This window comes from Myxine glutinosa, chromosome 3 (genome assembly GCF_964187855.1).
Source record: "Myxine glutinosa chromosome 3, kmMyxGlut1.1, whole genome shotgun sequence".
Lineage (NCBI taxonomy): Eukaryota > Metazoa > Chordata > Myxini > Myxiniformes > Myxinidae > Myxine > Myxine glutinosa.
The window spans coordinates 178,532,338-178,545,086 of NC_136263.1; the positions used below are offsets into that span (position 1 = coordinate 178,532,338).

At 43.9% G+C, this 12,749-nt stretch overlaps 1 protein-coding gene across 1 annotated transcript; it reads left to right on the top strand.

Moving 5' to 3' along the window:
• On the top strand, window positions 1-9,786 carry LOC137424110 (protein FAM200C-like). The gene is made up of 7 exons (XM_078773636.1): window positions 1-639; window positions 7,046-7,105; window positions 8,128-8,192; window positions 8,487-8,501; window positions 8,722-8,770; window positions 8,894-8,905; window positions 9,517-9,786. The coding sequence occupies exons 1-7, from the start codon at window positions 1-3 to the stop codon at window positions 9,784-9,786; spliced, it is 1,110 nt and encodes a 369-aa protein (XP_078629762.1).
• Window positions 9,787-12,749: the final 2,963 nt, after the last annotated feature.

Here is a 12,749-nt window from a genome sequence, read left to right on the forward strand (position 1 = left end):
ATGTCATCAGATGTAGAAGATAAGCTGTATCGTGAGCTGAGAAGCACACACTTCGCCATCCAGCTGGATGAGTCCACTTTGCGTGACAGTGAAGCTCTGTTACTCTGCTACGTTCGCTTCATCCGTGATCAGGAAATGGTGGAAGAAATGTTGTTTGTCCGCTCTCTCCAGACCGATACGAAGGGTTCTTCCATCTTCCAAACGTTGGAGAAGTACTTTACTGATAAGAACATACCGATGGAGAACATTCTCGCTTGCGCGACGGACGGGGCACCAGCGATGGTTGGCCGCCAGCGTGGTTTTATTGCGCTTCTGAAGAACCAGGTACCGTCTGTGTTCGCCATTCACTGTGTCGTTCACCGCCAGCATCTTGTAGCAAAAGCTCTCAGCACCAGACTTCATACATCACTCCAAACAGTAATCAAAGCAGTGAATAAAATCAAGGTGTCATCTCTGCATGATCGGATGTTTCGTCAGCTTTGCCAGGAGAACGATGAGGCATTCAAGCGGCTCCTGTTGCATACCGAAGTTCGATGCTTGTCCAAAGGTGCTTGTTTGACCCGTTTCCTCAACAGTGGTCGAGTTCTGTTGGAAATTCATACGGAGCTATCGGAGAAAGTGAATGCGATTGAGCATGATGTGGCTTACCTCACGGACATATTCAGTATACTGAATGATGTCAACAAACAACTCCAGGGTGACCATATGACGCTCATTAAAGCAAAGAAAGTGATCGGCGCGTTCGTAACCAAGGCGACTCTGCACAGGGAAATCCTCGGCCGCAGAGATATGTACCACTTTCCCCGGTTGGCAAAGGAAACTGCTGTTTCTGATGAAGAGCTGCTCGTTTATTGCAATCACCTTGAGAAGATTCGTGGAGATATGGAGCAGCGTTTCAGAGACATGCTAGAACTGTCAGTGCCAGCATGGGTGATCAACCCATTCAAATGTGACATTCAAGATGTGAAGCGCGAATTACAGGATGAAACTATCAACCTCCACAATGATGATGAGGCGAAGGCAAGATTCTCGCAGCATGAATACGGCAAATTCTGGATTCTGGAGCGGGACGAATACCCCGCAATGTGGACAGAGGCAGAACTGCTGCTGATGGCGTTCCCCACATCATACCTCGTTGAAAGAGGGTTCAGCGCCGTGATGGTGCTGCTGACCAAGTATCGAAACCGCCTTGACATTACCAAGAGGGGCGATCTGCACCTCTACCTCACTGAGATGGAGCCAGACGTTCGTAATCTCGCAGCGAGTCACCAGGCCCACCCTTCACACCAACGGTATTTGGGCCTGTGATAACAGATTCCCAGTTTGCCTCACCTGGACCTGTTCTGCTGAAACATTGTAGGTCGTGCAAAATAAAATAAAAAGTAAAGTAAAATATTATTCAGAAAATATTTGGCTTCTGTTATTTTTGCTTCCTATCTATAGTCTAGTCAAATTTCTGGGAAACGTGAATTCATGAGGCATTTTTGAGTAAAAGCAAGCAAGCCACTTTTTCTGGGGTAGTTTTTCGTGCTGAATACGAATCTGTTGTTTGCCAAGCCCAAAAATGCGTAATTAGGTCACTAATCAAGGTCAAAGGTCAATGAGTGCAAAATTCAAAATTTTTGAAAAAATGTTTTATTTTACATCACCTATCTGTACATTTCAATTATTTTACAGTATTTTGTCTGGTAAGGTTACTACAGCTTTTCACAATTATGAAAGTAAAGGGAATTGTGAAGGGAAAAAATCAGATTTTTGTGAATATATCCGTAATGAAGCAACTTTTCGTTTTTTGACATACTGTTTTAATTCACTTGAATTGTTGCCTTAAATACCATCAGTGAAGTGGTTTACCTGAGTCCTATATAATAGCAAGATTGTTTTCTACACTAAATGTCAATATTTGACTAATTAGCCACTTAATTAAGGCTAACGGTCACAAGGCGCAAAGTGCACTTACATGGCACAAGGCGCAAAATGCACTTCATGGCAAACATGTTTGGAGTGCAGGCAGTTGATCATTATCACATGTATTCTTAATTAATCCTGAATCAATTGCAGTCTGTCAGACTGATTGGCTGGAAGGAGGAGCCATCCAGGGGAATGCCAATTAGCTTAACTGTGTAAGCTCTGACCCCCCCCCCCCCCCCTACTTTGGCCTGTTTCGACATGGTGTTTCACTGGCATTGCACTTGCAGGCCTCAGTGCAGAACTGTTTCCCCCACTTCCGACAAGAGCAACTATCAGAACTGCAACCTTTCTTGCAACCACACTGAGTAAGTTCTCGGCATCCCTTTGGAATTGACGGTAAAGTTGTAAGAACCGGTGACAACTTGTCATCAACGAGTTTCCATCCACAATCAATCGGCGGTGGCAGATCTGTCATTGGATTACTGGCCTCTCTCCAAATGAAACTTTGGTAGTTTGCACGCTCTATGTGGAACTTTGCTGCATCACTAGATGGAGGTAGGGTCTCCGTTGCATGGCATTTGTTGAACAGTTTAATGCGGGCTTGATTACAGTTCTCAGATGGTTCCTTGTAGATATGGCAAATGAACTTTTCAGCATCTTCTGTGACCTTCTTTGATGGTGTCGGAAACTGCTGTTGTTGGATCTTTTCAACTGCTGTTGGTATATCCAACGTTGACGTATTGGATGGTTTGATGTCTCCAAGACCGCTTTCAGCAGATGGCCCCCTCTGCCAGGCAGCTAACTGAGTAGCGTGAAATGTATTTTTGCCATCTAGGGTAGAGTCATTGATGTCAATATTGTCGCCAGAAAAATGCACAAATCGTCCCGAAACCAGGTTGCTGGTAACAACTGCCCCAGTTTCTTGATCAAGCGCTTTCAGAGTGTTTTCAGCCATGGCAGTGTCATACCTAAGAACCCGGTTATAGCTGATTATGTGCCCAGCATTATGGAATAGCTCAACTAATTTCTTTGATCGAGTTGACTGGTGCAGCGTCATACCCATTCCAACGTGTTTAGGCGGTGCCTTCTTGTCTCCACATACACCATAGACCATGTCTTGTCCAATGCTAAGGACCCTTCTCTTCTTCACCCAACCAGTTTCAGACATCTCACTTTCGTCAAACTCAGCATCGACACTACTTTGGCCTCCAAGCAAGATATTCACAAACATGAGTACAGATGGTGGTACACTTGCCAACTCTGCTTTTTCGCTTACATCGCAACCTTCGAATGCAGGATGTGACATGATATCACTGCGGAGTTGCAGAGCAACGTGCACTAAAGACAGAAAATGATCATCCTGTTGTCTAAATATGGGAATATAGTCTGCACTGTTCTGACCGCACACCATTTCTGAAAGAGGTATGTGACTGAAATGTCGTGGAAGAAGCAAAGTTTGTTTCTCTGAAGGCGCCAAATTTCTTAGCACAAGAAATTCATAAATGTCCCCAATGCAATTCGACAAAGTTTCTTTAAAAGTCCCCAGTCTACTAAGATACGATGTAGGAATTGTGCCGTCGCACTCACTGGCTAACTCTTTGTACCTCTCGAACACTGCAGATAGTTCAAATACGTGCCCTTTCTCAGCAGAGTGACGCAGCTCTTGACACAACCATGATATCGCCATGTCTGCTGATTTGCTTTCAGTTTCCGCCCTTTTGACATCCCTAAAGAATTTACTAAGACAGTTAACATGGTAACATGCCTCAGCTGAGATTAAATCATTCTCATTTGCAGTACGGACTAAGATGTTATGTACAAATTTAGCTTTTTCCGTAATTTCATTACTCATTTTGAAGGTTGTGACACGACTTGTCTTCTGCTTCTTGTCAAAGTTCTGGCAGAACATACACAATGTCCAGTTCATCTTAGTGAACGACACATCCTCACTCGAAAACGACACATCCTCACTACTGCGTAAAAACGGACATGCTTCAGCCGAAACACTCTTTCTTTCAGGATCTTTTTCGTTTTTCACTTGTTCCTTGGCTAGCTTAGCATTTATTTTCCCCTTGTGTGTGTATGCAGAGTAACATAGCTTATGCCATTTAAGTTTGGGGAGACTTTCTGGAGGCTCTGCAAAGAGAGTCGAAAGCCTGTCCACGGCTGATCGAAATTCATAGTGTCTAAGTTTGCATCGGAGCTCGGTCGCCTCTCTGATGGCAGCAATACCCTGGTTTGTCTGGTTGAAAATCGTATCTTTGACCTGGCTAGTTCCCTGACAAATGATACAAAGTTCAAACGACACATCCTCACGCTGTCGCTTGAGGCTGGCAATAGGTTCCATGGTTGGCCTGAGGGGAGAAACAGAAACCAAACTAAGCACCAGGCACGCATGTTCTGACCATGAAAACTACAACGTTGTATGATATACTGCAACAGCCCTTAAATGATCGAATAAGCGCAGGCAGTGTTGGCCCGGGTTTTAATCTTATTCTCAAAGACACAAAGTAAAGCTTCTTCAAGACAAAACATCTAACCGATATCACTAATTCATTAGTGGTAGATGCATTAGGCACTCATCGTCAATGCCCATGCCCTGCCTGTCTTTTTGCTACTGTTAGGTAAATGTACATGTATGTAGGCCTGCCTATGATGTGAGATGTCAAGCATACATTACACATTTGTATGTACATGTATCTCACCAAAGAAGAATGCATTCCTTTACTTTCATTTGATTTTATATTTCATTTTTTAACAATCTTAAAAAGACCCTTACCTGTACTCCTGAAATGTTTAATGCCTGATGCCTAGGGTACGAACTAGATGGCTTATGCTAGGCTATTAGATTCATTCTTCATCATTAAGGGTCTATTGAAGAACACCCTGCTCTGTCTGAATGGAAATGATTTGACAAACATGGCAAATGCATTGGGGTCAGAAAGATGAAGCCACTTTCACTGTTGAGTGAAAGGGATGGTTTCAAGTGCAAGTAACTGTTACGTCATTGCAAGACTTTCGCACTCATTGACCTTTGACCTATGTTGTTTACCGGTGACATTTAGATTCTGTCTTTATAAAATCTATCTCTAGACCATCAATAGGAGCATAAAAACTCTGCCCCATTGTGCATTTAGAGGTTAAACTGCAAGCAAATTACGCAAAAACGAATTGTCGCCCCTTACAGAGATAAAGGCAAATGAGCATAGATGTGTCCTCACGTTTTCCTTTAAAAATAAGATTTTGAAAAGCTTTAGCAACCTTACTAGACAAAATATTGTAAAATAATTGAAATGTACAGATAGGGGATGTAAAATAAAGCATTTTTTCAAAAAAATTGAATTTTGCACTCATTGACCTTTGACCTTGATTAGTGACCTAATTACGCATTTTTGGGCTTGGCAAACAACAGATTCATATTCAGCATGAAAAACTACCCCAGAAAAAGTGGTTTGTTTGCTTTTACTCAAAAATGCCTCAATCATTCTATAAAGGCACATTTTCAGATTTTTTGACTAGGCTACTACATAAATTCTGGGTGTCCGACCACGAACGATAGGACAAGGGGGGCATTGGGCTGGTCCAAGAGGGCAGAAGGGGGCAGTAGTCCAAAAAAGTTTGAGAACCACTGATCTAACAGCACTGTTGCATATTGTTTGAAAATGATGATGTCATAGGTCACGTGGTTTGGTGGCCATCTTGGATAGAAAAACGAACCGTATCCGATCAACACGAAACTTCACAAACGTGATCCCCTACCCATACATATGCAGAGTGATGGCATCTATCCGTTGTGGGACTATGCGGAGGCATATTGGCAACACAGTTGCATTGTTCTGGTTTTTTCTACATTTATGTGTTAATTTGTCGGTATATTACACGGTAAATTTCTCATTATACATGGGACATAAAATGGAAGAGTGCTGAACCTGCAGACTTGATTTCGCCAGGGAGGGGGGGTAAGGGGGGGAAGGAGGGGGGGTGAGGGGAGGGGAGGGGGGGAAGGGGAGGGGGAAGGAGGAGGGAAGGGTGGGGAGAGGAGGAAGGGGAGGGGGGAAGGAGGAGGGAAGGGTGGGGAGAGGAGGAAGGGGAGAGGGGAAGGAGGAGGGAAGGGTGGGGAGAGGAGGAAGGGGAAGCTCTTTTACGGAGAATTTAGATCTTAAAGGGGAGGAGGGAAGGGGAGGGAGAGGAGAGGGGAGAGGAGGAGGAGGATGGTGAGGGGAGTGGAGGGGGGAGAAGGAGGAGGGAAGGGTGGGGAGAGGAGGAAGGGAAGCAGTTAGAAGTGGAGGCTCTTTTACAGAGAATTTATATCTTAAACGGGAGGGGACGGGGGGGAAGAGGTGGAGAGGGGAGGGGAGGAGAGAGGGGGAAAGGAGGAGGGAAGGAGGGGGGAAGGGTGGGGAGAGGGGGGAGGAGGGGAAGGGGAGGGGAGGGGGGAGGCAGGAGAGGAAGGGGAGTGGCTCACGTTTGAGTGAATGTGACTCACGTTTCTGAGTGAATGTGACTCACATTTCTGAGTGAATGTGACTCACGTTTGAGTGAATGTCGCTCACTTTTCTGAGTGAATGTGGCTCACGTTTCTGAGTTAAGTGTGATGCCTGATCAGGAAGAAGAAGAAGAAGCGATACTACCAAATTCGTACACTTCCGGAATTGTTTGATTTGTTTGTATTAAAATGTCTGGTAATTGTCTTGTATTTATTTATGCGAATGTGTACTTGTATATAACTGTCATTCATTTAAAAAGGCTTCGGCACTATCGAGCGATTTTTTTTTTTTAACTCCAAAAAAACTAACTTTTTTTTTCAAATTTTTGTTTTTGGCCTAAAACACCCCCAGGCACTCACTGATGAACCTCTGGAAGTTTGATGAAGATACGTTCAGCCATCTCTGAATAAAACGCGGACACAGACAACTTGCGTTTATATATATATAAATCGGGATGTAAATTTAATTCAAAAATTGATCCAGACGTCTATTCTCTTTGAAACATTCAAACCGACAGAGGTAGTTATTTATCACAGCATCTGTAGAATTTTCACCTTTTCACTCAACTCCGTTTTGCTGTTATTTGGTGGAGCAAAAAGTCAACTGAGCTTTATAGATATTTAGATTCATAGCCCCGTTTATTTCAGCTTAAGTGGCGACAGTTTCTCTATGCAAATGTATATCGTGTAGTGCCGTTCTTGGTGGAAGTGGGTATTACAAGTCATCATCATCAAAAAATGCGCAATTTGGTGTCTGTCTGTCTGACCTTGTTTGACCATGATACATTCGATCGTTACTTATCCTATCTCAACCAAACTTGACAGGAGGACTAAGGGTCACAGGATGAAGGTTGTAGCGAATTCATTTGTCCCCTCCACAAGGGGGTTTTCCCCGCTAATGAACTGCGTGTTGAGGTGTATATCCATGTTGAGATAGCTTTATAGTGGCGTTTTTCCAAAGCCGCTTCTAATAACAAACATAACAACAACACTAAATATAATAGCACAATATTAATGTTATTACAAAACAATATTAATACTAACAAGTCAGGAGACGACGATGGTTCACGAGCGAGCGGTATTCAATGACAAAGGACGGACTATAACCGAAACAGGCCCGGACAGGCCAGGCCCGGAAATGTCAAAACGAAGGTTACTGACCTTGAAATGAGAGAGAAAATAATGTATAATCAGTTATGAGGTTAATTATCTACACAATACCGAAAATTCGGTGAAAAATGAAAAGTGAAAAATCGAGTTCTGTGGGGCTAGACACATGACATTGGCCGAACCAAATATCGAAATCCCTGTCAGATTCCACCAAACCCCTCGGAGAAGATGTAGCTTGAAATCGATTACCCCCTAAAAAGACATCTTTTTCGGGCGTGGCTCCGCCCAAAATGGGCGCAATACGCCCACTCTAGGCAGGACACAATTAGATCATGATATCAACCTCCCACCAAAGTTTCATCAAGATCAGATATCATCGGGTAGTTATGCTGTGGACAGACAGACACACGCACAGACAGACGCACACACATGACGAATATAGTGGTCACTTGATAACTCATGAACCAATAACATCTACCCTCCCCAAGGGGTGTTTCCTCCTTGAACAAACACCGTGTTAACGTGTATAAATAACTTATTGTGCCATTTTGGTGGGAGCACCCCTACCAGAAATAGAAATATTATAAAGTACAAACACGTATGATTACCTTTTGAAACAGTCACTAATGCTGTTTAACAATAAAGCGAAAGGGAGCAAATCCATGGTGTGTTCTGTTACCAGATAGTGAGTTAGTGCTTGCCAAGCCTGCTGTTCCATAACGATTTTGAATGGAGTGCTTGCTCGAATGTTTAAACCACTTGGCGAGCTCTCTGCAAGAAACTTGGTAAATGAACATACCCCCGATGTTATTGAGGCCCGACCCTAGATCTAGTATAATTTATATACCCCAGAGAGGAATGGTCCTTCCTGCCACTCCCGTATGGAACAGGTGTACTAGTCGTATAAAAACATGGTGAAGAAAGCCTCTCGACCCACGTAGATATACGTCTTAATAATTGCGTACTGTTTGAACGTCAGTTGCACCATGACTACGTCTATTAATTACGTATTATTAGAACGTCACTTATAAACCTCGAGACTGCTTAAACCTATAAACCCTTAATACCTGCAGACCCCTTTAGACCCTACATACTCCTTCAGACCCTTTTACATCATTTAGAACCCTTACCTGCTGTTGGAACATACCATTTAGTTTTGATATTTTATACCCAATACCCCTTCAGATCACTTAAACCCTTTTTCTTTTTTTTAGACCCCTTGATCCTTTTAAAGGTTTAATCCTTTTAGCCCCATTCACACCCGTTAGACCCTAACTACTATTGCAGCATACCCTTTAGATCTTTAGAACCCTTAGGCCTCTTGGACCTGTTGACCTTTTAAGAGCTTGAGACCTTTTTGACCCGAACCTCTATTGGAACATACAGTGCTTTCAGAAAGTATTCACACCTCTCAACTTTTTCACATTCTGTTGTTACAGCCTGAATAAAAAATGGATTCAATTTTAAATTTTTTTTGTCATTGATCCATACAAAATACCCCTTAATGACAAAGTGAAAACATTTTTAGAAATTTTTACAAATCAATTAAAAATGAAAAGCTGAAATGTCTCGAGTCAATAGGTACTCAACCCCTTTGCAATGACAATCCTAATTGAACTCGGGTGCATCCAATTCCTTTGATAATCCTTGAGATGTCTCCACAACTCCAGCCTCTAATCCCCATCTGAAACCTATATCTTTTCTACCCCCATTAATCCACCTCAAAACCACCTTCTTCAAATTCCGTTTTCTTTCCTGAAAGTCCTCGTCGTGTTCATCACCGTGTACCCCGCCCCAGCCCTTTTTCTTCCACAGATCTCTCGATGTCCCTGTCCCCAACTGTTGTTGTGCTTCCCTCTCTCCCCCCCCACCCCCCTCGTCACCCGCTCCCTTTATTATATGTTCTATGTGTTAGCTCTTAAACGAGCCTCGACGAAGTGTACAAAAAAAACAAAAAAAACCACGTCTCTCGCAACCTCTCCCCCAATTAGTCAACCAAATCCCCCCAGGATCCTCAGTCCAATTACCGTTTACGGGGTGACGGGCTTTCAACCGGGTTTCACGCCCTTGATGCAGGAGAGAAGAAATTACTTTGGGTTGTGAGGGTATTAATTGTGGAGGAGGTAATCGACTTGGCCCTCCCGTCTCTGCAATACGCTCTGCACCTTCTCGCCAGAATTCCGTTCCACCAGCCTCGTCCAACAGCTGGGCTCAGTTCAGCCTGGCTAAGTCACGTCTCTCCTCATGCACCGATGTCACCCCCTCCAGGATCCCCATGATCTGACCGTCTGGCAACCAAGGTCTGGTAAGCGCATTCTTGTAATCTACCCAGTATTCGATGACGACCACGTATTCCATGATGTGGAAATATTCTGAGTAGTCCTATAATAATTGTGAATAATTTGTAAATACAGTAATACTGGAGATGGATGTATTAATGTGGTTTAACTCCTTTTGTGTCCACATGCACACAGCGTAGTCTTAAAAGAACACACTTTGTCTTTTAGAATGCTCACCCTTCAGCTCACTGATAAGGGGACATCTGGACCTTCTTATCTGCTTCCTTGCAGTGGGAACGAACTCCCGACTCTGGTTCACAAGTAAAATATGCTTTCGCATTTCAAATATGTTTTCTCCAGAGTCCAGCACATTAATCTTCTTACTGTCTCGACTTTAATATCCCCTCTATGTTTCACTCCTCTTTTATCAGACCGGAGCCCCCAAAGGCATATCTGTTACTCATCAATTGCCCCAGTCTTGGAAGCAAAGTGTATATATAGTAAAGGCTCCAAGGACCAAATTCAGAATTCTCTTCATATGTAGCAGAGTGCATGTAGCAGTTTTCCGTGATCACGTATTTATCTTCCTTTTCATGTTCCAGCTCTGTGGTAAATAAATTTGTACTCTGAATCTACTTGAAGTGGTTCATCTTCTACAATGATGACCCGGTATTTGATGACGACGACCCGGGTTTCGACCACAACCTGGGAATCGACGACCACCTGCTATTCGATGACGACCACGTCTTCTATGCTGAACTCAAACTCGCGGTGGTTTATATAGCGGCTTGCGCTTTTACGATCATGCGGCTTTCAGGATATACCTCGGACTTTTAAGCCGGTCGCCTTACGGGAAATGCAGGTGGCATGGTCGTACCCAATGCAACGCACCGTAGTAGAGGATTACCACTGATTATGGTGGGAAATAGCCCTCCTGTCTTTCGTCTCGACTTCATAATTCTTAAGCAAAAGGGGGATAAAAGAGGGAAAATCCTAGCTAAACCCTCACAACACTGTGTCCTGTGGGACCCCATGAGACAAAGGTGAAGGACAATTTGAATGAATACTCAGGACATAACTAATCTCAGGCCCTGTATGTTGGTTGCAATTACCTTCAAGGCCGGTTCACAAAGCCGTGTGTGTGTGTGTGTGTGTGTGTGTGTGTGTGTGTGTGTGTGTGTGTGTGTGTGTGTGTGCATATATACAGTGCATTCAGACCCCTTCACTTTTTTTCACATTTTGTTATGTTGCAGCCTTATGCTGAAATCGTTTAAATTCATTTTTTCCCTCATCAGTCTACACTCAATACCAAAAACACGACTTTAGAAAGTTTTGCAAATTTATTAAAAATAAAAAACGGAAATATCACATTGACATAAGTATTCATACCCTTTGCTATGACACTTGAAATTTAGCTCAGGCGCCTCCCATTTCTCTTGATCATCTTTGAGATGTTTATACACCTTGATTGGAGTCCACCTGTGGTAAATTCAATTGATTGGACATGATTTGGAAAGGCACACACCTGTCTATACAAGGTCTCACAGCTGACAATGCATATCAGAGCAAAACCCAAGCCATGAGGTCAAAGGAACTGCCTGAAGAGCTCAGAGACAGGATTGTGTCGAGGCACAGATCTGGGGAAGCCTACAAAAAAATTCTGCTGCACTGAAGGTTCCCAAGAGCACAGTGGCCTCCATAATTCTTAAATGGAAGAAGTTTGGAACCAGGACTCTTCTTAGAGCCGGCCGCCCGGCCAAACTGAGCAATCGGGGGAGAAGGGCCTTGGTAAGAGAGGTGACCAAGAACCCGATGGTCACTCTGGCTGAGCTCCAGAGATCCTATGTGGAGATGGGAGAAACTTCCAGAAGGACAACCATCACTGCAACACTCCACCGATCTGGGCTTTATGGCAGAATGGCCAGACAGAAGCCTCTCCTCAGTGAAAGACACATGAAAGCCCGCTTGGAGTTTGCAAAAAAGCACCTAAAGGACTCTCAGACTGAGAAATAAGATTATGTGGTCTGATGAAACAAAGATTGAACTGTTTGGCCTCCATTCTAAGCGTCATGTCTGGAGGAAACCAGGCACCGCTCATCACCTGTCCAATACCATCCCAACGGTGAAGCATGGTGGTGTCAGCATCATGCTGTGGGGGTGTTTTTCAGCAGCAGGGACTTGGGGACTGGTCAGGGTTGAGGGAACAATGAACGGAGCAAAGTACAGAGATATCCTTTATGAAAACCTGAAACAGAGCGCTCAGGACCTCAGACTGGGCCATAGGTTCACCTTCCAACAGGACAATGACCCGAAGCACACAGCCAAAACAATGCAGGAGTGGCTTAGGGACAACTCTATGAAGGTCCTCGAGTGGCCCAGCCAAAGCCCTGACTTGAACCCAAACGAACATCTCTGGAGAGACCTGAAAATGGCTGTCCACCAACGGTCCCCATCCAACCTGACAGAGCTTGAGAGGATCTGCAGAGAAGAATGGCAGAAAATCCCCAAATCCAGGTGTGCAAAGCTTGTCGCGTCATACCCAAGAAGACTCGAGGCTGTAATCGCTGCCAAACGTGCTTCAAAACTAAGTACTGAGTTAAGGGTCTGAATACTTATGTCAATGTGATATTTCAGTTTTTTCTTTTTAATCAATTTGCAAAACTTTCTAAAATCCTGTTTTCTCTTTGTCATTATGGGGTATTGAGAGTAGATTGATGAGGGAAAAAAATGAATTTAAACGATTTCAGCATAAGGCTGCAACATAAAATGTGAAAAAAGTGAAGGGGTCTGAATACTTTCTGAATGCACTGTGTGCATATATATTGTTACGGAACCCCACGTCGGCCTCGGATCCCTTCTCGAGGGGGGGATTAGTCCCCTCGTTTGTGACTGACCGACGTGGTCCCTGAAGCTGCACAAGCTCCCTCCAGAGGCAGGTGAGCAGCTTCGTTCGCGACCGCGGA

What these genes read in the sequence shown, in the direction of transcription:
- LOC137424110 (XM_078773636.1), top strand. Translation starts at nt 1, where the DNA reads ATGTCATCAGATGTAGAAGATAAGCTGTATCGTGAGCTGAGAAGCACA. An exon ending in TGAATGCGATTGAGCATGAT is followed by an intron (nt 640 to 7,045) that starts GTGGCTTACCTC and finishes CGTTTATTTCAG; the next exon opens with CTTAAGTGGCGACAGTTTCT. An exon ending in TAGTGCCGTTCTTGGTGGAA is followed by an intron (nt 7,106 to 8,127) that starts GTGGGTATTACA and finishes CTTTTGAAACAG; the next exon opens with TCACTAATGCTGTTTAACAA.